This window comes from Phocoena sinus, chromosome 16, assembly GCF_008692025.1.
Source record: "Phocoena sinus isolate mPhoSin1 chromosome 16, mPhoSin1.pri, whole genome shotgun sequence".
Classification (NCBI taxonomy): domain Eukaryota; kingdom Metazoa; phylum Chordata; class Mammalia; order Artiodactyla; family Phocoenidae; genus Phocoena; species Phocoena sinus.
In genome coordinates this window covers 55,333,368-55,356,199 of record NC_045778.1, presented here as the reverse complement: position 1 = coordinate 55,356,199, position 22,832 = coordinate 55,333,368, and the positions used below count along the sequence as shown (strand labels likewise).

The 22,832-nt window shown below is 56.2% G+C and overlaps 1 protein-coding gene across 5 annotated transcripts; it reads left to right on the top strand.

The window, feature by feature from the left end:
- The first annotated feature begins 2,344 nt into the window (after positions 1 to 2,344).
- LOXL4 (lysyl oxidase like 4) lies at positions 2,345 to 22,368 on the top strand. 5 transcript variants are annotated; one of them, XM_032607913.1, is made up of 15 exons: positions 2,345 to 2,460; positions 6,676 to 6,987; positions 7,570 to 7,748; positions 8,670 to 8,875; positions 10,295 to 10,333; positions 10,504 to 10,723; positions 11,505 to 11,688; positions 11,864 to 12,018; positions 12,745 to 12,912; positions 13,963 to 14,125; positions 16,331 to 16,574; positions 17,673 to 17,788; positions 18,403 to 18,539; positions 18,921 to 19,032; positions 21,075 to 22,368. In XM_032607913.1, the coding sequence occupies exons 2-15, from the start codon at positions 6,711 to 6,713 to the stop codon at positions 21,143 to 21,145; spliced, it is 2,271 nt and encodes a 756-aa protein (XP_032463804.1). In that variant the 5' UTR covers positions 2,345 to 2,460; positions 6,676 to 6,710; the 3' UTR covers positions 21,146 to 22,368. The 5 variants fall into 5 exon arrangements, 3 of the variants coding, with proteins under 3 accessions (XP_032463804.1, XP_032463802.1, XP_032463805.1); XR_004346141.1 differs by having other exon boundaries at positions 2,346 to 2,460; positions 18,921 to 19,503; positions 21,075 to 21,162; XR_004346142.1 differs by lacking the exon at positions 21,075 to 22,368 and adding an exon at positions 20,908 to 21,062 and having other exon boundaries at positions 2,346 to 2,460; positions 18,921 to 19,503.
- The last annotated feature ends 464 nt before the right edge of the window (positions 22,369 to 22,832 follow it).

Here is a 22,832-nt window from a genome sequence, read left to right as displayed (position 1 = left end):
ACACCTGCAAGCTGTTATGATGACGTTGATGCCTCATCTGTTTGGTTGACTGTGGGTCTGTCTCCCCCACCACTCCGCAAATTCCTTGAGGACAGGGATCTCACATCCAGCTTGTCTGCTTCTCCACCAGGTCTGGCTCAAAGCACAAAGCAGCCCATTTATTCAATCCATCAGCACCTATTGAACACTTGCTATGGGTGCTAAGCCCTGTGATAGAAACTGCGTTTAGAGATAAATAAGAAGCTCAAGGGGGGCCCCAGAGTCGAGGTGGACACAGACCTGTATATCAAGAGTGCAGCAGAGGGTTTTGGCGGCAGCTGAGACTGTGAGCACAGTCAGGCACGAAGGAGGAAGCGGACAGTCTCCATCAAGTCAAAGCTTATTGAGATGAACTGAATTGTCCCATTTGACCCCCAGAGCAACAGCATTTACGGATGAGGAGATGGCCCTCAGCTGAGAAAATCCCACCGCTAACACGTCATGGAGCTGGGCCTGGGACCCGAGCCCCTCACTTCTGAAGCAGGGGGCTCACACTGACCCCCTGGGAAGTCCCTCCTTCCACTGCTCACCAGCCTCAGCCTCTGCCCAGAGACTTGTAGGTTAAAGGACTTCTGGGCAGCATCCGTTCATTCCCTGGGCTCTAGCCCAGGCCAGGCCCTGGCCTCCAGGGTATTTTTAGTTCTGGGCAGCCAGGCCTGGGAGGGTGATTGGCAGCAGATGGAGCCCATGTTTTTCGAGCTTCCCGTGTTGTTCCTGGCTCAGCATGAGAGGTGGCTGGGCATAGGGAGGGGGCCGAGGCATACCTGGCACCCCAGCCCACAGCGGGCTCATTGTCCCTGGGGGAGGGGCTGGGCCACTACTGCTGCCACTGACCAAGGCTGGAAGCATTCTTTGCTGTCGATTCATCACAGGGTACTCTTTGAGCCCAGTTGGGGTGGGGCAGGGCATTGGGGGGACATCTGGGGCATGGGCAGCCAGGGGTGAACACTAGTCCTCCAGTGGCCAGGTCAGTGTGACCTGGCTGTCACCCAGGAATCAAAAAGGTCTACTTTGCCACCCTAGCCCTTATCACATTCTGCCTTATAGTGATGTTTGCTTACTTGCATCTGCCTCTGGGACCAGACTGGGAAGCCCCTCCCATCCAGCCCCTGCAATGTCTAGCACTCTAGCCCCCTGTCCATCAAGTAGGAGAAAATCAAAGATGTGCTGAATGATGGAGCCTTTGGAAGACCGTCAGGCAAGGTGGGGGGGAACAAGGGGAATCAAACTGCACTGATCTGGGCCTAGGAGGAAGCTGGGAGGCTGGAACTCTGACCATTTTACAGACCGGGGCACTGAGGAACTGGGAGGAACCAGGACTGGGGGAAAGAATCTGGAGGAACCAGGCTGGGATTCAGGCGTCTGGGTGCCCCCCAAAACTGATGGGACTCCCCTCTGTCAGCCCCTCCTACTTTTGTCTTATTCCACCGTCTCCCCGCACCCCACCCTCCACATACACTCTCCGCCTACGAGCCTGTCAAGGGCCAGGGCTGCCTCATTCAGCTCTGTAAGGGGTTGTAGTGGAGGATTTCAGCTTGTTCCATTATGGTTTATTACGTTGGGAAGCAAGTCGTGTCTCTTGGGGCTCAGTATTCCCAACTGTACAAGGGGTCTCATGCCCCCGCAGTACTCAATAAACTTCGAGGGACCAGGGCAATGGAGAGGACTGCCTGTTACCCCAAAGACAGCACACCTACACCCCACCATCCCGACCTCATCTGAACAGAGCCACCTCGCCCCCGTGCCCGCCCCCGCCGAAAGGAGCCTGCGTTGTCCGAAGTAAACAAGCCGGTGGGACAGTGAGGCGCTACCACGTGAAGCGCGCTGCGCATCTTAGGGACCCACTGAATGTAATCCCCAGGACAACTCTGGTGGTGGCCATACCACCTGGCTTTGCAGAAGAGGAAGCTGCGCCTCCGACAGGCACTCACGAGGCCACAGCGGCACTCGGGCAAACGCAGCCAGCTGGCGCCGAGCCGCAGTCTTTTCCCGGGAACGCCGATCCTCCCACAGTCCCTCCTGCTGTAGCGCGCCAGTTCCCTCCACGGAAAACAGCTGCCCCGACTCCCACAGCCTAGCGACCCCGGGACTTCCCGGGCCGGCGGGCTGCGAGTGGGCGCCGGGCCGTCCCGGGCCGCGTCCGGGGTAGGGGGTCGCCGGGCCCTCGTGGGGGCGGACAGGGCGGGGCGCCCGCCGCGTCCAGGTCCGCCCGGGGGCGGGGCCTGCGGGCCTCCGCGGCTGGCGGGCTGGCGGGCTGGCGGGCTGGAGGGCGGGGCGGGCGGAGCGGGGCGGGGCGGGGCGGGGCGCGGGCGCCCATGGGCCGCAGCTGGATAAAAGGGCCCCAGGGTGCCCCAGGAGGCCCGTAAGCGCCGCCCGGCCGCGGAGCCCCGGCCCCAGCCCCGCAACGTCGCACTCCAGCTGGTGAGCCCCTGCCTGGCCACTGGCCAGGTCTGTCTCTCGCTGTCCTGCCTGTCTGTCCGACTTCTGTCTCTCTGGGGGTCAGCAAGTCTCTGAGGGTTCCTGAAGGCTGGGAATGGCAGGCGTGGGGGTCCCATGAACAGTGAGCCTAGACCCCTAGTCGCTCACCAACCTGCTGCCAATGGAAGTGACCGAGTTGGGGAGCTTGGCCCCATGGCCGCCCAGGGTGGTGCGTCGTGGCCTCGGGGTGCCTGCGTGTCTTGTTTGTGGACACGCCGCGTGTAGTGTAGCCATTTCTCTGGCCTCTCCCGGGGCAGGGTAGGGGGAGGCAGGGGAAGGGACAGGTGGGTTCAGACGTCATTCCTGTGACAGGGGACAAAGAGGCAGGGTGGAGCCGGGCTGTCTGAAAAAAACAGACCAAAACTGAGTATGCTGGGGGTCGGGGGGAGACTGGGGACAGAGATGGAGGGTGGGCAGAGGGCTTCAAACTCTACATGTCCTATGCCTGGACAGGTGGACATTTGCTGGCACTGTGTCAGGTCACCACAATCAGTGGTCCCAGGGAGGCAATCAGGGCTGAGAGGGGAAACCCAACCCCCTCCTCGAAGAGCTAGAGAGAAGAGGCATCCAGTGATTCCGGAGCCTGGTTCCCACCAGGACAGCACCCCAGTGCTCTTTCCTGAATACCCTTGGGCACTTCCAGCCTCTCTAGCAAGGCCAGGTCAAGCCAGGTGCCAGAGTCCCCTGGCAGCACCTGGATCAGGTGCCTCTCTCCTCCAAGCTGGCAGGATCCTGGATCTGCCACTTGGTTGCACTCAGCACTGGCATCCGGCCCAATGCCCTCACACCACGGCTGGGTCATAAATCAACCAGCAACAGGGTGGAATTTCATTCATCTCCCTGCCTCCCTTCCTTCTTCCCCTGCTCCCGTGTCCATCTCTCTCCTGACGGGGAGCCTGGCGCTGGAGCCAGGCTGCCTGCGTTTGAATCCTGGCTGGGCAAGTTACTTAGCTTCTCTGGACCTCGTGTCCTCACCTATAAAGTGGAGATAAGTATTCAATAAATATTTTTAAATGTATAATAAACTTATTGTGATTAACCTGCCCTCCTCCTCAGCCTCACTCTAGCCCTTTCTCCTTCACTTTGGAAAAGATCCACTTTTGAGGCTGTTTCCTTCTCTGAGGGAGGCTTCTCAGCCTGGTCCTCTTTTTGCTCAGCTCTGGGGGAGCAGTTATGGGAGACACTCCCCTGGATTGTGGAGACAGGAAGCAAAGACACCAAGTGCTAGGAAGGTGGGGGTCCGGGCGGGGGACTTAATGGAGGGGGTGGCATTTGAACTGGGTGTGGAAAGATGTGTAGGAATTTAACAATCTGAGATTGAGGGAAGGGGTACCCCAAGTAGAAGGAACAGTGAGAGGCTGGGAACTGAAGGATGCGTTTGGGAAATGTGAGAAGACAAGTGTGATGTGAGCGAAAGCTGCAGAGCACCTGCAGTGGGCAGGAAGGCCGGGAAGTGGGCTCTCCCTGTATATGACTCGGTTCCTGCTGCCGCCCATCCACCTCCTGGGCGGCTCTCATAGAAGGGAGCTGATCTAGCACCAGGATTCTTCAGCAGAAGGCCACCCCTGTCCCCACGGAGGCCCCTTGGAGGGGAGGGGGCCTGTAGGCCCAGGAGTGTCCACAGCCTCTAATAAGACCTTCACAGTACTCTGGGGATGTCAGCCACAGCTACACAACTGACCTGCCCAGCCCACCCCCTGGCCCATATCATAGGTGGGGGACCTCCAGTGCCACCCCCTCATTTTAGAGGTGTTGCACCTGAGTCTCAGAAGAAAGCATCTGAATCATGTCACCTGACTGCTGCTGACAGGGAGCGGGGTCATCTCTCAGGCCAGACCCAATGTGACCCCTGGGTCCTAACAGCTGGTGGGCCCTGAGCCCAATCTTTCTATCCTCTCTTGTCATCTGGGGGAGGTCTCTATCCACAGTGACTTCGGTTTGGCTCAGTCCCTAGCTGTCCACCTCCTCCTTAGGGGTGCAGGAAGGAGGGAATGGGAACATCCCAAGCAGCAGAGAGCCTTCTGCATGCGGTGACAGCCAGCAGGGAGCCTCCCCCGGCTCCTGAGTGGGGAGGGACATGAAGAAAACAGTGCTTAAGTCTGAGAAGGAAGTGTCTCACAGGAGGGTAGCAGTACTGGAGACTTGATGTTGAGTTGGGAACGCGGCCTCCATTCCTTCTTTATCCAAAGAGAGGCGGGGACCAACCTAGACCAATGGTTCTGTAGTAGCTGTTTCACTTGCTGTTAATAATAGCTGTCAGATGAGAGCTTGCTTTTCTAAGGGCTTAATGCATCACAAGAATCTTACCCCCATTTTATAGAGGGGATAGACTCTATGAGAAAACGAAATCACTTGAGATTGAGAAACTAAATCACTTGCCCAAGACCACCCAGAAACCAGTTGGTGGAGGCGGGACGTGAACTCAGGCAGCCTGACTCCCAGTGTGTATGCCGAAGCGCAGTGCTATGCCACCTTGCATCCACGCATCTGCAGATATTTACGGGGTGCCACCTACATACCTGGCACTACTCTGGGCACTGGGGGCGCAATACAAAGTCCCTGTTCCCGTGGAGCTTCACTCCTGAGCTTATCATGTGCACTCCTAGGAGCCTACTGCCCCCAGCCCTGGGCTCACCAAATCAGGCGGATGGGTAGCTGAAGGGGGTGGGACTGGGTGCGGCCAGGAATAAGGACCGATTCTCAGCCAGAAACCAGCTTGTGGGGAAGGGAATGGCAGGGGGCCCTGTAAGATGCTCCCTACTGAGACTGACCAGCTAAGGAATCCCCCCAAGAATAGCAGTGGCCATGGGAGAAAGAGGGAGTCTCCCTAGAATGAGCTCTTTTAAGACTCAAGCACCAAAGAGGAAGCCAAGGACCCGAACTTTCTCCATCCACTTCCAGGCCAGCCTCAGCTTCCCATCAGCAGTAGAGCTGGCCGTGGAGGAGCTTCAGCACTGATGGCTGCAGATACTCTACCAGCTCCAACCAGGGATGGCCGTCCTCTGTGCTCTTCCCAACCTTGCTCCTAGGAGCAAGGCTGCTAATGTACGAGGGGGAGCCCCCAACTCGTCCCCTGTAAGGACCCAGAGAGCATATGGCAACAGCTTCCTGGAGATGGGAGCCCTCTCCTGTGTATGGTCACTGCCTAAAACCCTCCCAGGGCCCTTTACTTCCTATAGGATGAAGGGCAAACCCTCTGCATGGTGCACAAGGCCCTTGATCATCTGGCCCCAGCCTGTCCCTCCACCTCAGTCCCCTCCAGGCCCCCAATACTGCAGTACAGGGTTAAGAAAGGGCACTCCCTGCTCTTGCGCAAACTCACCTCTTTCCCTGTTTCCCTCTTTCCTCATCCTGTTCTCTCTACCTGGAATTCCCCTTCTCTGAAGGGGAATAAGAGAACTCTTATGCATCCAACAAGGCCCTGGTTAAGTGTCCCTTCTCTGATTCCTCATCTCTGAGCTTCATGAGGGCAGAGAGTAGTGTCTGATGTGTTCACTTCTGTGTCCCAGCGCCTGGCCTAATAGTTGGCCTGAAGCAAATATTTCAAAAATGTTCGTTGACTCAATGTGCAAATTATGCATGTAGGTGGACCTAGAGGTGGAGCTTGCTGTGTGGCTTGGGCAAGTCTCTTAAACTCTCTAGGTCCCAATTCCTTATGTCTAGAGTCAGGAAGTTGATCCAAATACCCTCTATCTCCTCCAGCTCGGACAGTCTAGCCCTTGGGGGCTCCCCATGACTCAAAGTGTAGGCACCCCCACCTTCTACATATAAGGCGACATCAAAAACAGCTGTTCATTGAGCACTTACCATGTGGTAGGCTCGCGATAAGCACTTTATGTAGGCACTTTCCATCCATACTTCATTCAACACTCACAACACTGGGAGATAAGGATTACTACCCCCACTTTACAGATGAGGAGACTGAGACTCGGGAAGGTAAACTTAAACTTCCTCAAGGTCATATGGCCAAGGAATGGTGGGTTTGAACCAGATCGACTAATCTCAGAGCCCAGACCCAATCCATGCCACCACATACACACACACACACACACACACACACACTCGGAGGGACCTGCGCTACCCTTTGTCTCTGCTAGCAGAAGAGACCCGAGGTCAGGGGTAGACGTGGTCATCATTGTTGCATTTACTCGTTCCCAGGTGCCTTGACCCCAGCGGCCCTTGGAGTCCCCACAATGTGGTCCCTACCAGCTGCCTTCCCTCCTCTCCTGCTCCTCCTGCTGCTGGGCCAGACCCCTCCCAGCAGGCTGCAGTCACCGAGCATGAAGCTACGGCTGGTGGGCCCAGGGAGCAGGCCGGAGGAGGGCCGCCTGGAGGTGCTGCACCAGGGCCAGTGGGGCACCGTGTGTGATGACGACTTTGCGCTTCAGGAGGCCACGGTGGCCTGCCGCCAGCTGGGCTTTGAAGCCGCCTTGACCTGGGCCCACAGCGCCAAGTATGGCCCAGGGGAGGGTGAGTGACCGGTGCTCCCCTGCAGGATGACGAGGAGATGGTAGCGGGCTTCTCTCGGGGGCTGGGCTCCCTGAGGCTCCAATAGAACCTGTCACGTTCCCACCAGTCCTTTAATACCCTGCTCAAGTGACCACCTCTGTGAGGCATTTCCTGAGTGCTCCAGCTGCAAATGACCTGTCCTGCTCTCCCATTCTCACCTGCAGTGAGGCCACCACCATCACCACCGTCACTACCACTCAACTCTCAGTTCCTTGAATATAGCAATCACACACGGTAGGTGCTCAGCAAATGCTGTTGAGTGAATGACTAGATGGACGAATGAGGGAACAGGTAGAGCTAATTAACAGACCTACCCGGCATTTTCCAAAAGCAGATTCTATGGGACCTGAGGCCAAGAGGAGACACTAGTCAGGGATGTAGATACCAAGCTCCCAGGAGAACCAACTCCTCTCTCCACCCCCATTTTCTACTCAGGCTTTGGAAGAGGAATGTTGATAACTGTGGGGTCCTATCCAGGAGGTAGAGCCCATGGCTTGCCTCTCTGTGCCTGTCCCTGAGCATCACTCATCCCCTCCCACACAGGACCCATCTGGCTGGACAACGTTCACTGTGTGGGCACAGAGAGCTCCCTGGACCAGTGCAGATCTAATGGCTGGGGCGTCAGTGACTGCAGCCACTCGGAGGACGTCGGGGTGGTGTGCCACCCGCAGCGCCAGCGTGGCTACCTTTCTGAGAGGGTCTCCAATGCCCTTGGGCCCCAGGTGAGAAGGCCGTTCAGGCCCTGGCCTGAGCTGAGGAGGGGGTCAGGGGACAGAGGGCCTCCAGGTGGTGAGCCTGGAGGAGAAAGGAGAAGAAAGGGAGCAGAGCACGGGCTGAGAAGCATCCCTGGGGCCCTGAGGTCTGCTTGTGGCCTGGAGCGGGTGCATGGGTAGAGGGCCCCAGCTTGAGAAAGGGCGGGCAGGGAATCAGAGGCTGGGCCCGCTGGGAATCACTGAAGCTGCTCCCCACGAGGGAGGCAGCAGCAGGTAGGGCTTGCCTCACCCACAAGGCCCGGCCACAGTTGCTGTCTCTTCCTGGCACAGACAGCTCCAAGCTAAGAACAGCCCAAGCCAAACAGCAGGAGCAGGCAGGGCAGGTCTCTTGACTCTGCTGTCTGCTGCCAGACAGCCTCAGCCTGAGGACAGCTGGCCGCGGCCACTGAATGGGGCGGGCCCTGACGGGGGGCTTCGCACTGGCCTAAGTCATCTAGGGTTAGGGCGGGGGTCTCGTGGGCCAAAGGATCCTGCTGGTGGTCTCAGGCAGCTGGTCTGTGCCCATCCTCTGCCCTCCCCAGGGTGGCATGAAGAAGGCCCCCTTGTGCCTGGTGGAAGCCTCCCAGACTCCAAGGGCTCCCATCCTGACCCCAGGAGAGCGTGGATCTGCTTGGTCCTCTCTGGAGTTGAGGAAAGGACCCTAAACAAACCGAGCTTCTGCCTAATTCTCACTGTGTGGCTTTCAGCAAATGCCTCCCCATCATCCCCAAGGACGGAGCCACGTGGCCTCCGTTTCCTGGCCCGTCCCATGAGGGCGCTGGGTGGGGTGATCTCTAAGTGCTCCGAGCCCCAGCTTTCCCACGTGAAGACCTGCAGCGGGCTCAGCGGGGGCAGGAATCCTGGGGCCCACGGTGACCATGCATCCCACAGGGCCGGCGGCTAGAGGAGGTGCGGCTCAAGCCCATCCTTGCCAGTGCCAAGAGGCAGAGCCTGGTGACCGAGGGAGCTGTGGAGGTGAAGTACGAGGGCCACTGGCGGCAGGTGTGTGACCAGGGCTGGACCAGGAACAACAGCAGGGTGGTGTGCGGGATGCTGGGCTTCCCCAGCGAGGCGCCTGTCGTCAGCCACTACTACAGGTAGGAGGACGGCTGGCTGGAGGGCCGCGCGGAAGGCGGGGTCGTGGAAGCGTCTGAGTGTGTGTGCGTGCGCGCGCGTGTCTGTGTGTGACGTGGGACCTTGGAGACTGCAGTGAGATTGGCAGGAGTAGTGTCTGTGGGAGGACATTCAGCGGGTGTTGGGATTGGGAGGGAAACAGGCCCAGTTGGAGCAATGTGCCTGGGTTTGCTGGGTTATGGATCCCTCAGTCATTAAGACAAGAGTGAGGATGAACTTGGAGACCCTGGGAAATTTCTAGAAACAATCAGAAAATAAACATCGTACTTGCCGATCAGATAAAAAGAATTGACTATAGTACAGAGTACTCCCCAAGTGAAATGTAAACAAAGGTAAAATTGTCCCAGGTTAAAAAATTAGACCTAACTCGTGAAGACAGAGTGCTGCCCACAAGTACAGATGGCCTGGGTTCTGGTCTAAGCTTTGCCAACAACGAGCTCTGGGCCTTGGTAGGGTATCTGGGCCTCAATTATCCAATCCGCAGGGAATTGTCTGAACTTTGTCTCAGTGAATTTCCTCAACTGCGATCCAAGCCAGGCTCTGACTGGGTTGCGTCCAAGCCAGGCGTGGGGTGGGGCGGCATTTGGGAGAGGAAACATAAAAATATTCTGTCAGAAACGTGACAGAACTGTCCCAAGATTGCATTAGCCTGTAAATGATGACGAGTCATAGTTCTACCAGCTCTGTCAGTGAAAACTTCGTATGTTTCTCATCAAGGGATAAACCTCCCACGAAACATCTGAGTCATCTACCCTTGCCCATCCCCAGTCACTTTTAGTTGGTCTGTCCAGTGTCTCTGACTTAGATGACCCTGGTTTCCAAGGCCGGCCACGTGGCCCCATCCTTGGGGATGACCGGGATCTGGGTCCCTGACTCCCTGCTGCCCGGTAATTGCACATCTGGACCTGGCTGGCTTGCCTACCTCCCCTGAGGAGGGCAGCCCTGATTATAGCCTCAGTATCTCTGCCTGGGCAGCTCCCACCAGAAAGGCCTTCAACTTCCACCTGTCCCCAGAGGACTTTCCCCAGGGCCCCTTTTCTCCGGTTGCCCCCTGAAGGCTGACCTTCATCTGGACTGGGGGAAGGGCGAGCTTGGAGCTGCCTGCCCCAGGGCAGCCTGGTGCAGAAGAGACACCCACTTTGGGCTTAGTCAGGGGAACTTGCTTGCCCTGCTTTCCTTCCCTGTAAAATGGAGATCATCGTTATCTGTGGGGTGGCCACTCTCTCAGGACTGTGGTGAAGCTCAGCATTGAAGTAAGATTAATGAACAAGTTTACAAACTGTGAGTCTAGTACAGACTCAAGGACAAGTATGGAGAGGCAGGGTGACAGCGGGTAGGACTTCTGCACCCACTTGACTCCCCGCCTGTTTGTTCCCATCCAGGAAAGTCTGGAATTCGAAGATGAAGGATCCCAAGTCTAGGTAAGCAGCACCCTCAGGGGAGGGTGCAAAGGGGTGTGGCATGAAGGGCCTGCTTCCCCTCCCTTTTCCTCCCCTCCAGTCCCCTCTCCCCGCCCCAGCGCCTTGGCCTCCCTGAGTCCTGAGCACAGCCCTCAACCCCTCCCCTGCCCTCAGTCTCCCTTGTCTTCCAGACTGAAGAGCCTGACAAAGAAGAATTCCTTCTGGATCCACCGGGTCAACTGCCTGGGAACAGAGCCCCACATGGCCAACTGCCAGGTGCAGGTGGCACCAGCCCAGGGCAAGCTGCGGCCGGCCTGCCCGGGGGGCATGCACGCTGTGGTCAGCTGTGTGGCAGGGCCCCGCTTCCGCCCTCTGAAGGCGAAGCCCGGGAGCAAGGAGTCCTGGGCAGAGGTGGGTCCCATGCAGGCCTGGAGGCACAGGCCCCACCCCACGGGGAGGCGCTGATGGGGAGGCAGGGGAGGAACGGCGCACCACCCCTATCAAGGGGGCATCAGTTCAGACCGGGAGGAGGAGAGCAACTCACAGAACGTTGAACTTTGGGATTTACTTAAAAGCGACATTTATAACCCTACCATAAATGGAAAGCTGGCAACTATAATTACATTGTAGCTACATCCCATTGAGGGCCCCAGGTATGGAGCCCAAGCCTGGCCCTTCGTTATAAAAAGCAATGAGCAAGTGCTGGTGAGGCACTGGGGCAGGGCAGCACCATGTGAGGCGGTCTCCTCGATGAAATCGGAGCGGGCGGGAGGGCGTTAGAACGGAAGTGACTTGCCCACTGTGCGTTTCATTGACACACGTCCCCACGGGTCTCTAAAATCATTTCACAGATCTGCTGCGGAAGTGTTGCTCTGGGTTCAGCCCCAAAGGACAAAGCAGCAGTGAGGCTGGGCAAGAGGAGGGGACTCGCCTAGTGGGCAGGTGGCAGGCTGTGAAGCCCAGGGACCCCCAACTCCTAAGGCTCTTTTGTTAGGGCTGGAATTTGTGATTACTGTGGCCGCTCTTTGTCACGGAGTTAGGGGGAGGTCGAGAAAGAGCTTATTCAGAGGAATAGCCACAGAAGTCAGAACTCCAGGCCTTGGCTCTGCCTGTCCTGAGGGGGCTCTGCCGGGGGTGTAGCCCCTACCCCTGCCTCCTCGGCCCTCCCTGAGGCCGGGTTTTCTCCCAGCAGGAGACGAGGGTGCGCCTCCGCTCGGGGGCCCAGGTGGGTGAGGGCCGGGTGGAGGTGCTCATGAACCGCCGGTGGGGCACGGTCTGCGACCACGGGTGGAACCTCATCTCCGCCAGCGTCGTGTGTCGTCAGCTCGGCTTCGGCTCTGCTCGGGAGGCCCTCTTTGGGGCCCAGCTGGGCCAAGGTGAGCGAGGAGGCCCGGGGTGGGGTGGGAGAGCCTGGATGTGCCACCGGTCCACCCTCTGGTGGTCCTGGGGTGCCAGGGCCCAGGCTGGTTCTCCCCTTCTGTGGAGGGGGAGCCGCAGGTGTGGGGTTGCGGAGATGGAGCCTCCCATGGCCTTTCTCCCTCCCTTCTGCAGCGCTGGGGCCCATCCACCTGAGTGAGGTGCGCTGCGGGGGATATGAGCGGACCCTCGGTGACTGCCCCTCCCTGGAAGGCTCCCAGAATGGTTGCCAGCATGACAATGATGCTGCCGTGAGATGCAACATCCCTAACTTGGGCTTCCAGGATCAGGTGAGCCTCGGGCTAGCCTGGGACACTGCTTGGAGCCAGTGGGGAGCGGTTCATGAGAGGCAGCGGGTGCTCTGGGCCCCAGAGCCTGCCTGGAGCCAGCCTGGAATGCCCTCTCCTCTGGGAGTCTCCCCTGGCCTGGCCTACTTCCCCTCAGGGCCAGGTTCTAGCCTTCAGAGATGTCAGAATATCAGTGGGACTCTTCAGGTGCATGGGCTCTCCCACCCCACCCTCTCAGGTCCCCTGTGAAGCTGAGAGAGACGGTGCCTAGGGCAGAGGGCCACGGGACGTCAGCACCCGGGAGTGGCACTGGGAGGCTGAGTGGGGTGGTCAGAGTTCAAGGGTCACGCTAACATGGACTGTGGGCAAGTCTCTCGCCTCAGACCTTGGTTCTCTTCTGTAAAATGGGGTCAGCTGTCCCATAGGGTCGTTGTGAACGGGACGATAGCTATGAAAGCCCTTGGCAATAGGCACGTTGTCGTCAGTGGTAGGACTTCAGGTAGCAGGAGGGCAAGTACCAGAGTGAGAGGCCCAGGTGCAGGCACTCAGTCAGATTTCTCGAGCAGGCAGGGACGTTAGGGACTATCTGATAAAACGTCCTCACTTTACAGAGGAGACTAAGCCAGAGAGGGGAGCGTCATGTCCAGGGCTGCAGGTTTCCAGGCCGGCAGCCCTGAGCTCTCCCCTGCTAAGGCGGCCCCGCCCCTCACACACCCCTGACCATTGCAGGTGCGCTTGGCCGGCGGACGCAGCCCCGAGGAGGGGGTGGTGGAGGTGCAGGTGGACGTGAACGGGGTCCAGCGCTGGGGGACCGTGTGCAGCGACCACTGGGGCCTCCGCGAAGCCATGGTGGTCTGCCGACAGCTTGGTCTGGGCTTTGCCAACCATGCCATCAAGGTAGGTCCTTGCTGTGCTCCAAAACTTCCTGTGTTAAAGCTGCTGACCCTTCATTCACTCAACAGTTAATTATGAGTGAAACTATGTGCCAATATAATGCTGGGTGCTGGGATACTGTGGTGAACAGGACACAGTTCCTGCCTAACGGAGCGGTCAGTCGCCACGTACAGTCAAGTGAGGGATGCAGTCATTCATAAAACGTTCACACAACAGGCACATAATTGTGTCTGTAGGAAAAATGAATAGAAGTGAGCCAGACGAGGTGGGGGAGGAATAAAGAGCCCACGCCAAGACCTTGTGGCCGGAGAACGCTTGACTCTGTTGAGGAAATCAGGGGCCGGGGGGGGAGTGCGGCTATCAAGACGGGGTGGTGTGAAGCGCCAGGGTGAAGGACGAGACGGGCCACACCATTCAAAGCCCGCAATGCAGATTTTTAAAAGATTTCTTCCTTGCTGTTCGGCAAACAGTTGGGGTGGAGATTAACATGAGTACGGAGAAACACACTATTGCAGTAGCCCAGCTGAGAATGGTGCTGGCTTGGACCCGGGGAAACAAGTGGATAGATTCAAAAGATATCAAGGAAACAAAATCAAGAGGCCTGGGGCATGGCTGCCATGGAGAAACCTCTTCAACTTCGCCCACACTGGCCTGCCAGGCAATGCTGGGCATACTTCACCCGGGAGAACTGGGCTCAACCCCGAGCACAACCGACCATCTAGGGTTGTTTGAAGAACAGCTGGGGAAATGGGACAGGCCTGAGTGAACAGGAAGGGAACAGGACCTTCCTCTTCAAACAGCTGAGGTCTGCCGTCAGGGAGAGTGATGGCAACAGGGCCAGTGGCGGAAGCCATAGTAGTGGATTTTTGCCTCGACACATGGAAGGCATTTCTAATACCAGAGGGGTCCAAAGTAGCATCACTAAAGATTTCAGGCCAAGGCTGGGCACAGCCCGGTGTGGGTGGTCTGATGGGGTCCAAGCCTCAGATGGGAGTCAGGTGACTCTAAGAGTACATCTCAGCCCTGACTGGGTGGTGCTGGCTGTTTTCTTAGGACACCTGGTACTGGCAGGGGACGCCGGGGGCCGGAGAAGTGGTGATGAGCGGCGTGCACTGCTCAGGTACAGAGCTGGCCTTGCAGCAGTGCCAAAGGCACGGGCCGGTGCACTGCTCCCACGGTGCAGGGCACTTCTCAGCCGGAGTCTCCTGCACAGACAGTGAGTAACGGGAGGGGCCGGTGGGACAGGCTGGCCCGGGCTCCCCTAATTTTGCAAGCCCACACCTCCTGTCTTCAGGGAGGGCCCTGAGTGCTGGTCCCAGCTCCAAGGCCAGCAGGGTTAGGGAGTGGAAGGAGGGCTGCATGCAGAACACCAGCTCCGCCACTTACCACGTGCGTGGCCAAATCACCTGCCACACGGGGATACAAACCCTGCCCTGCCCATCTCATGGAGTTACTGTGAGAATTAAAACAGAGAATATGTGAAAATGTAAGGATACACAACAGTGTTTTCCAATCGTTGCGTCACGACCAATAGTTAGAAAAGACAGGATAGAAAACAATGATGTAATACATTTAGTAAGGGTAATGTTTTTCTCTTGGAATTATTTATGTGTGTCACAACATTAAATATATTTCTTACTACAGTCTGTAGTAAGAGAAGAGTTTGAAAACTGTTGTAGAGGGTATGGAAATGTGAGGACACATGGGGCCTACGGTGAGCTGTGGGACTTACCCAAAAGACTTTAGGTCAAGACCATTTTGAGGCATCGGTCTGCCCCACACCCCCAGATTCTTGGGGTAGAAGCATCTGTTTGACATCTGCCAACCTGGTCTGGGCCAGGATAACCGTATCCAGTCCAAAGGCTGCAGGCTGCCACCAACCTGAGTGGCCACTTGACCTTCTTCCCAGCCAGGCTTCAATGCCAAGACATCCTTAACTCTTGTCAGCGAGCTCTAGGGCTTCCTCTCTGTCCAGCGCACGCTGGAAGAGCACCAGCCCTTACAACACACCCTCCCCTGCAGGGCGATGGGGCTTGCTCCCAGCACACTGGGGCCTGCTTCCCCGTCTCTCCCCTCCCAGGAACCTGTACCGCTCTGTCCTACCGCCTGGAGTGGCAGCTCTTCTCCTAAATGCATTTGATGCTTCACAACGGCTGAGTACAGACAGCCGACCTGACATCTCTGTGGTCATCCCCATTCCTCCTCTGTAATTTTTGTCCCTTCTTTCTTGCCTTTACCCTCTCTTCTTCTCTCTGAAAGCGCTCTTTTCCCTCAGGAATTCTGGGGTCTGTCAGTGGGCATACCCTTAGCTCTCTCCAAAATATGCCTCAGGAATTCCAAGAGCATTTAGTGGTAGTACAGACACCATCCAGCAGACAAGCTCCCACCCTCGACGCCTGTCCCCTGAAATAAACCTGTGTTCCCGTCTCACCACCGTCAGTGCAAGGCTCACCCATATGATAGCTCTGCCCCAAATCTAAAGTGTAACCCAGTTTTTGCATGAACAAACGTTGAGAATTGGCAAATTTCTCTCTTGACGTTACATGCAAAAGCTGTGCATCTCCTCATTTCTGTACTGACACAGTGAGGGACAACACGCTGGCTTCTGAGGAGGGTAAGAGCCCCCGTGACAGGAAGGGAACGGGAGAGGCACTGAACAGCTTATGGAGACACAGGCTCTAGCATGTTGGATTTTTACGCACCAGAATGTCCACGATGCCTCGGAGGAGAATGCACAGGATGCCCTGGTAGGAACACCCCTGATAGCAACCAGGGTAGAACAGGAACCTTGGGAGAAGCACAGGCTTAGGAACTGCAGCAGAATGCACCAGAACGGCAGAACCCAGGGGCAGGCTCGGCGCTTAACTCTTCCAGCTCTCCAGCCCTCTCCCTCTGCCCCTCGCATTGCTGGAACTGAGGCCCAGAGAAAGAGTGAGCTGAGGTAACAAGCTAGGGGTCAGCAGAGCTTACTGAGGGGTTATATGAGCTAGGCTACAGAGGCACTTATGGGCTGAAACGCATTCTACAGAAGAAATACTAGCTTACATCAACTGCATGCTTACCGTGGGCCAACCATGATCTAAGCACGTTACAGGTACCATCACACTAATCTTCTCCTCCTCCTCCCCGTCACCCAGATGAGGAAAATGAAAGACAAAAGGCTGAGCAAGTCCCAGAGCTAGTTAATGGTGTAACTAACAACCAAGCCAAGAGAGGAACCCAGGCAGTCTGGCCCCAAAGCCAGCAAGCTTAGGCTAAGGTGATAGATCTTTCCTGCTATTAGAACTCACATCTCCTGACTCCTAAACCGCCCTACTCTTCCGGCGCCTCCAATAGAGCTTAGTCTGGAGGCAAGGCTGTCCCCTAGGCCAGGGAGCCAAACCGGCTGCCTTCCTAGCCTCTGGGTCTCCACCGTGCCCAGGTGCTGCAGACCTCGTGCTGAACGCCCAGCTAGTGCAGGAGACGGCCTACCTGGAGGACCGCCCGCTCAGCCAGCTGTACTGTGCCCATGAAGAGAACTGCCTCTCCCGGTCCGCTGACCGCATGGACTGGCCCTACGGACACCGGCGCCTCTTGCGCTTCTCCTCACAGATCCACAACCTGGGCCGGGCCGACTTTCGTCCCAAGACAGGCCGCCACAGCTGGATTTGGCACCAGTGCCACAGGTTAGTGCCTGCTTAGGCCTCGGCTCTAGGGGAACGAAACCAGGGTCCAGGGAGCCAACCGGTCTGGTCTCTTCCGGGCAAGCCTTCCTGGGAGGGGCGTGCGCTCTGGGAAAGAGCCTTCCTTCCTAGACGCCTCACTGGCCTTGCCTCTGGGCGGCAGTGAGGAATCCCAGGAGCATCAACCTGCCCTCTCCATCACTCCGTCGCCTGCCCAGGAGGTACCCACATGTCCATGTCCACCACAGTGTCCAACAGAGCAGTCCTTGCCAGCAGAGCTGGTCTCTGTTAGAATGATAGTGGACAGTTTTTCTGTTGGCCCTGAGGCCTTGTCTTTAAAAGCCAGGTGAAGTGGGGACTCCTAGAAACCTGGAGACCCAAAATAGCCATCCCATCCAGGATGCTGGCTGTGCAGAAAAAGCTTGCTGGTTTCTGCAGCAGCAAAGCGAGGCCCGCAAGGAAGAGCTGCTGGCGCTGGAAGGAGACAATGAGCGTTCTTTCCTATCAGGAGCCTCCAGCCCAGACAGAAGGAGAGATGATGTCTGTGACAAAGGCAGAATGGAAAAGGGTGTTTTTTTTCTTCAGGACACAGCCGTGGGTGGGGAAAGCTGAGAGGAACAGGCAGTGACTTTGGGACTTGGCCTTGCTGAGAAAATAAGTACCTTTCCCGGCAGCATGAAGAGCTGTCATTAGAACTGGAAACAATGGTAGCAATTTGGGCCCAGGCTGGCAGGGAGCAGAGGAAGCATCCCTCCTCACTCAGCAACTCCGCTCCTGGGCTGGTTCCTGGACGTGTCTCTTCTTTCCACCTGCAGGCCTCAGGCCTTGTAGCCAGGCAGCCTCCTGGAGCTTTGACCTCTCCTCACCCGGGTGAGACCCTAGGTGACGAGGGCAGCTGTCTTGCTGCCTGGCAGGGGTGCCAGGAAAGTAGGCCACGGGTTACACTCATCTTGGGTTTGGGGGAGAGAAGGGCACTGCCCTGCTATTGTAACGTTCCTCTCTGGGTAAGGATGGGGCCTAGTGCCTCAGCCTTCCCTACCAGCTCCTCTGGGAGGACCCTCTCCTGTTGCCGCCGGCCGGACAGCTCTGCCCCTTTTGCAGGCACTACCACAGCATTGAGGTCTTCACCCACTATGACCTGCTCACTCCCAACGGCTCCAAGGTGGCTGAGGGGCACAAGGCCAGCTTCTGTCTAGAGGACACAAACTGCCCTACAGGTATGTGGTTTCCTGTTGGCATATCCTCCTCTGTTCGATTCCTCGGCCCCTTTGGGCTCAGGATACCCTCTGCCCTGCTTAACAGCCTCAGGCAGCTGGAGACTCCAGCCTGGCAACAGTCAGCACTGAAGGCGATTCAAGAAGATAAATTTCTTACGCTCTCTACTTCCTCTGCATTCCCGACGTACCGTGTACCACTTTTGGAATGCGTAACACCTTCTTCTGGATAATAGTTGCAGACCTGTTTCACTTCTAGGTCCTTTGGGGCTTAGCATGGATTGAGAGTCTGATTCCTATTCGCACACCCCCAGTTCCTAGCCCTTAGAAATGGCATGGTAAAACACTGGCTCTCCTCAGGGTTGTATGGGCAAATGAATCAGCGTAGTAGGGCTGGAATCTTCTAATCACGTTTCCTAGGCCAACAGGAATTTCCACTAGTGCATCCAAAGAAATAATCTCTGTCACAGATGGGCTTTGCTATGGTGCTGGATTCACGCTTAGTAGGAATTCTGGCTCCAACAGGCAAGATATTTAGCTGAAGCCCAGGCCCCTAGTCTGATTGCATTTAATTGGCAATTCAGGGACTCAATAACTGTCAGCACCCTCCATTACAGGAATGCAGAAGCGCTACGCATGTGCCAACTTTGGGGAACAGGGAGTGACCGTTGGCTGCTGGGACACCTACCGGCATGACATTGATTGCCAGTGGGTGGATATCACAGACGTGGGCCCTGGGGATTATATCTTCCAGGTAAGTGAGCTCAGGGATTCCCCACAGGAGTTCCATTTCTTCCAGATGTTCCAAAAGCTCCCTGAGGTCAAATGAAGAAAGAGAGCTTCATAAATAGGATCTCTGACATGTCTGGCGCTTGAAGGAGCTACACCATAGGGGAAGGGATCAGAATCCGGGACCTAGGTTTGAGTCCGGATTCAGTGAACAAGGGGCACGTCACAACTCAGTCCCCATCTATAAAATAAGGACCTTAATGCCTACTTCCTGGGGTGGCTGTAAGGGTTAATGAAGAAGAGGAGCACAGTTTGCAAGACTACATGAAATGTAAAGGATGTCACAGCCACTGTCAACTCAAGAAGCCAAGTCACCTGTTTTCAGCTGGCCCATCTCTCACTCCAGGTGGTCGTGAACCCCAAGCTCGAGGTGGCAGAGTCCGATTTCTCGAACAACGTGATGCGGTGCCGCTGCAAATACGACGGGCAACGGGTCTGGCTGCACGACTGCCACACAGGTGACTGCGGGCCACTGTGAGACCAGCCCTGTGCGAGCTCGGGGAGCTGGAAGACCCTGTGTCCCTGTGTGTGACTTCAGTGTGTGTACAAGGCTGGGGAGGGGACAGAGATGAATTGCCTTTGACAACTTCATAGAAGTTCATAGATTTCTGGAACAAGCTGCATCAGCCCCACCCAGTAACTATTCCTACATCCCTCTTTGTCCTTAAGGTTGTTTGGATTGTAATCTCAGTCTGCCATCTGTCCTGGAATCTTACCTGTTACTTCAGGCCATGTCAGGATTTCCCCTTTCCAGTCTGTTATTTCTCCCCTTCCTTTCATAGGGTCTTTCTTAGTTGCCTCCATCCCAGGCTGACTGCCTCACAGGCAAACGTAGAAGTCCCCCGGATCCGTGTTGCTACCGCCAGCCCTGATCACTGCTTACAGGACGTGGACCACGGAGAACAGGGCTCAGGACACTTGCAGGATTGGTAATTTCAGGCAAAGAAGCAACAGTCCAGTGGGGAGCAGAGTAAGGAGGTGGCTGCCTCACTTGCCCGTACAGAAAGGAAGCAGTGCCTCTACCTTAGAGTTTAAAGTGCTTGTATTTGCTGTGGGGTGTGTGCAGTCACTCCCACGCTTTGCACACAGAGGGTGGAGGTGTGTTCATTTATTCCACAAACACTTATTAAGACCTACCTCTGTGTTGAGCACTGCCAGGCACTAGGAACATAAATAGGCGTAACAGGCAGAGCTAAGTGTCAGGTAGGGTAAGCAGACATGCAAAAGGGTAACTCCAGTCCTACTGGGTACCCCAGAGCGCTGTGAACTACTGCTGAGCAAGCAGAGCGCTCTCCCAGCAACCACCTGGAGGCCAGCCGAGGTTTCTCACAGGAAGGGACATCTGAGCTGGCTGCAAGGAGAGGCACAGGTCAGAGAGGGGACGAGGAGAAGGCGCATAGGATTTGGCTTCAGAGGGCTTCACTGGGCACCAAATCCAGTTCCACCACCTTCTGGCTTTAAGACAGTCAGGAAATCTCCTCCTCAGAAGTTGTCTCTTTTGTAAAATAGGGCTATGCAGTCACACCTACTAGAGCTCTTTGCAGGGAGCGTTACGGTGGCTCCTGCTGAGAGAATGGACTTGATCCCGTGGGCTTCTGGGAACCACTAACAAATTTCAGCCAAGGAGGCAGGAAGATCAGATCAGATTTTCAAAAGATAACTCTGGCAACAGATGGAAGACAGTGAGTAGAGGAATGTAAGGATTTGAAAATCGTGAGACTGCGTAGATTCCGCTGCCATTAAGTGAGACAGGAGCGTGAGAGCGATCAGGGGTTGGAACCTAAGGCTGCCGGCGTGGAGGCACAGCCTCTGTGATGCTGCTGGCAGGCTGCAAGGGGACCAGGGCAGCGAGGAAGGAAAGAACACTACGCAGCTCTGACCCCTCCAGGGTCCTTGCAGGAAACACAGGCCACACCCAGGTGCGAGCAGGAGGTTATTTAATGAGAGGACTACACTGAGGTGTGAGTGGGACTAAGATGAGGAGTGTTGAGATGTCCAGGGACACGCAAGAGTGGAATGTTGTTATCACCTTGGGCTTGAAGGGGCAAAGTGTGTCCTGGAGCCAGGCGAGCGCTAGCACTGAGGAGGAGGGAGCAGCGGGCAGGAGACCATCACTGCACAAACAGGGGAAGAAATGCCCCGGCCTCTCTCCTTCCATCCTCTAATCTCGTGCTGTTTCTTCCCAGTGACCTACATCAGTCGGCAGTCTCTAGGGGTCAGGTCTCCAGGGCATGAGAGAACAAGGGTAGAGAATGAACCTGGGGAGGGGGCGAGGGAGAGTGACCAGCACAACCCTTTCCACTCAACAGCCTATCTTCCCGATGTCCCTGCAGCTACGCATCTGTTGGCATCTATTTCCATAAAACGGACTGTTCGTGCCCACGACTAACCTGATGGAAAGGCTGAGCTGGGCAGGATGTCTTGGTGTTTGTGAAGTTGTCAGGGAGGGGATGAGACTCCGGTCAGGTCGACTACTTACCTGCCCTCCTCTGGTCCGCAGGGGACGCACACCGAGCTAACACAGAGCACTCCCCGGAACAGGAGCAGCGTCTCAGGAACAACCTCATCTGAAGGCACCCCTGCGCACCCCCAGCTGCTGCCCACACACCAGATACCTCAGCTTATTGGAGCCATGCCCTTCACAGAGCCCTAACTCAGAGGTTAAGGGGCCAGTGCCAAGGGGCACCAAGAACCAGCTCAGGAAGCCTTCTGATGGCAAGATCACCACACCAGGGCGGCACTGCTCCCTCAGGATGGCTCTGGGTCTATCCCCTGAGGGCCTTTGGTCTCTGGACTATGGCCTTCGGGCTTTGTTCAGCTGAGCTCCTCTTCCATAGGAGACCCAGTCCTTCCCGGATCTTGCCCGAGTTCATGGTTCAGGAGCTATCAGTTCCTTAGGAATGGACTGTGGCCCAGTCCCCCATCTAAATGGTGCTTTGCACATGTCTTGGAGGAGGACCGAAATACACAGGAGGAGAGGTCAGCTCTCTGCTAGGAGCTCTGTGCAAACACAACTTGTATCAAAGTCACAACTGGCAAAGAAGCTGGTGAATTCAGTCCCTTGCTTGATAGGTCCGCATTCAGAATTCAGCTACCATACTCTCTAAGAGTCTGTTCTTTAGTGCCCTTACCTTTGTCCTACTGTCCATACGGGTGTTTCTAATATCCCTGGAAGCTCAGGCCTCAGGCATCCCCTCATCTCCTGACGGGCCCAAACCACCAGTTACTGAGTGCTTGAGACGGGGCAAGATTCACAGGAGTGGCCAGATATGGTCTTCCCGCAGAGCAGCAAGAGGAGGCCGAACATAAAGAGTCCCGGGTGCTGTGGACCCCAGCTGCTGCCAGGCCCTCTGCCAAGGGAAGAACACTTGCCCTGACCCCGGCAGGCAAGGTCACTGTGCGCCTCAGGACCGGCCTAAAAGGTCGGGTCCCCCAGGCTTCTGGAGTGAATTTTGGGTTGAATAAAGTTTTGCAGTGGAAAGAACGTGGGTCAAACAGGCCGCTCATCTCTGCAGGAAAAAGAAGACAGGTCTGGTAGAGTGGAGGACAGGAGACTACGGAGAGGTCAGAAGGGGAACATTTAATTTAGTTAAGGACTAAACCTAGGAGAGGCCACCATCCCTGCCTGACCTGGCTGTTGGCAGGCCCTTGCTCAGGTGGTATAAAATCCCATGGTCTTCCTGGACATGATTCTTAATCCTGTCTCCACTAAGACACACTTGCGAGATGATCCTTATAGGTCTGATGCCCTAATGCCAATAAAGGTTGCTCACTATGGACTGCTACAAAGACAAGACTGGCTGTGATTCTTGGCAGTTCCCAGCACCCTGACTCTACCCCTTTTCACTCCTGGTGACCTGGTTACTAAGATGTGTGGAGCCCACATACTACTCACAACAGCCCCACTGCACTTCTCTGACATCAGCCCACAGTCTGCTTCGCAATTCCCTCCCTAGGCTCCGTGGTGAAACATGGGTTGGAAAGGTTAAGGGATGAAAAGTAGGAGGAAAGAAGAAAAAGTCCAAAGATGGTAAACTTTTACAACCAAGGCTGCAAGGCCAGAGCGAATGGTGGTAGATGGGGCAAGATTACAATAGTCCTCCCGTCCTCACACATGAGAGCTGCCCTTCCTTAGCCGGTAAAAAGGGACCCGCTCTGGGGTATCCTCTGTGAATACAAAGAAGCGCGCTTTTCCTTCTCCTCTACCATCCCTCTTCTCAACTCCCTCACCTCCTTCATTCGGGCAGAGGGAGCACTA

What these genes read in the sequence shown, in the direction of transcription:
- LOXL4 (XM_032607911.1), top strand. Translation starts at nt 6,711, where the DNA reads ATGTGGTCCCTACCAGCTGCCTTCCCTCCTCTCCTGCTCCTCCTGCTG. An exon ending in CCAATGCCCTTGGGCCCCAG is followed by an intron (nt 7,749 to 8,669) that starts GTGAGAAGGCCG and finishes TGCATCCCACAG; the next exon opens with GGCCGGCGGCTAGAGGAGGT. An exon ending in CGGAGTCTCCTGCACAGACA is followed by an intron (nt 14,126 to 16,330) that starts GTGAGTAACGGG and finishes CACCGTGCCCAG; the next exon opens with GTGCTGCAGACCTCGTGCTG.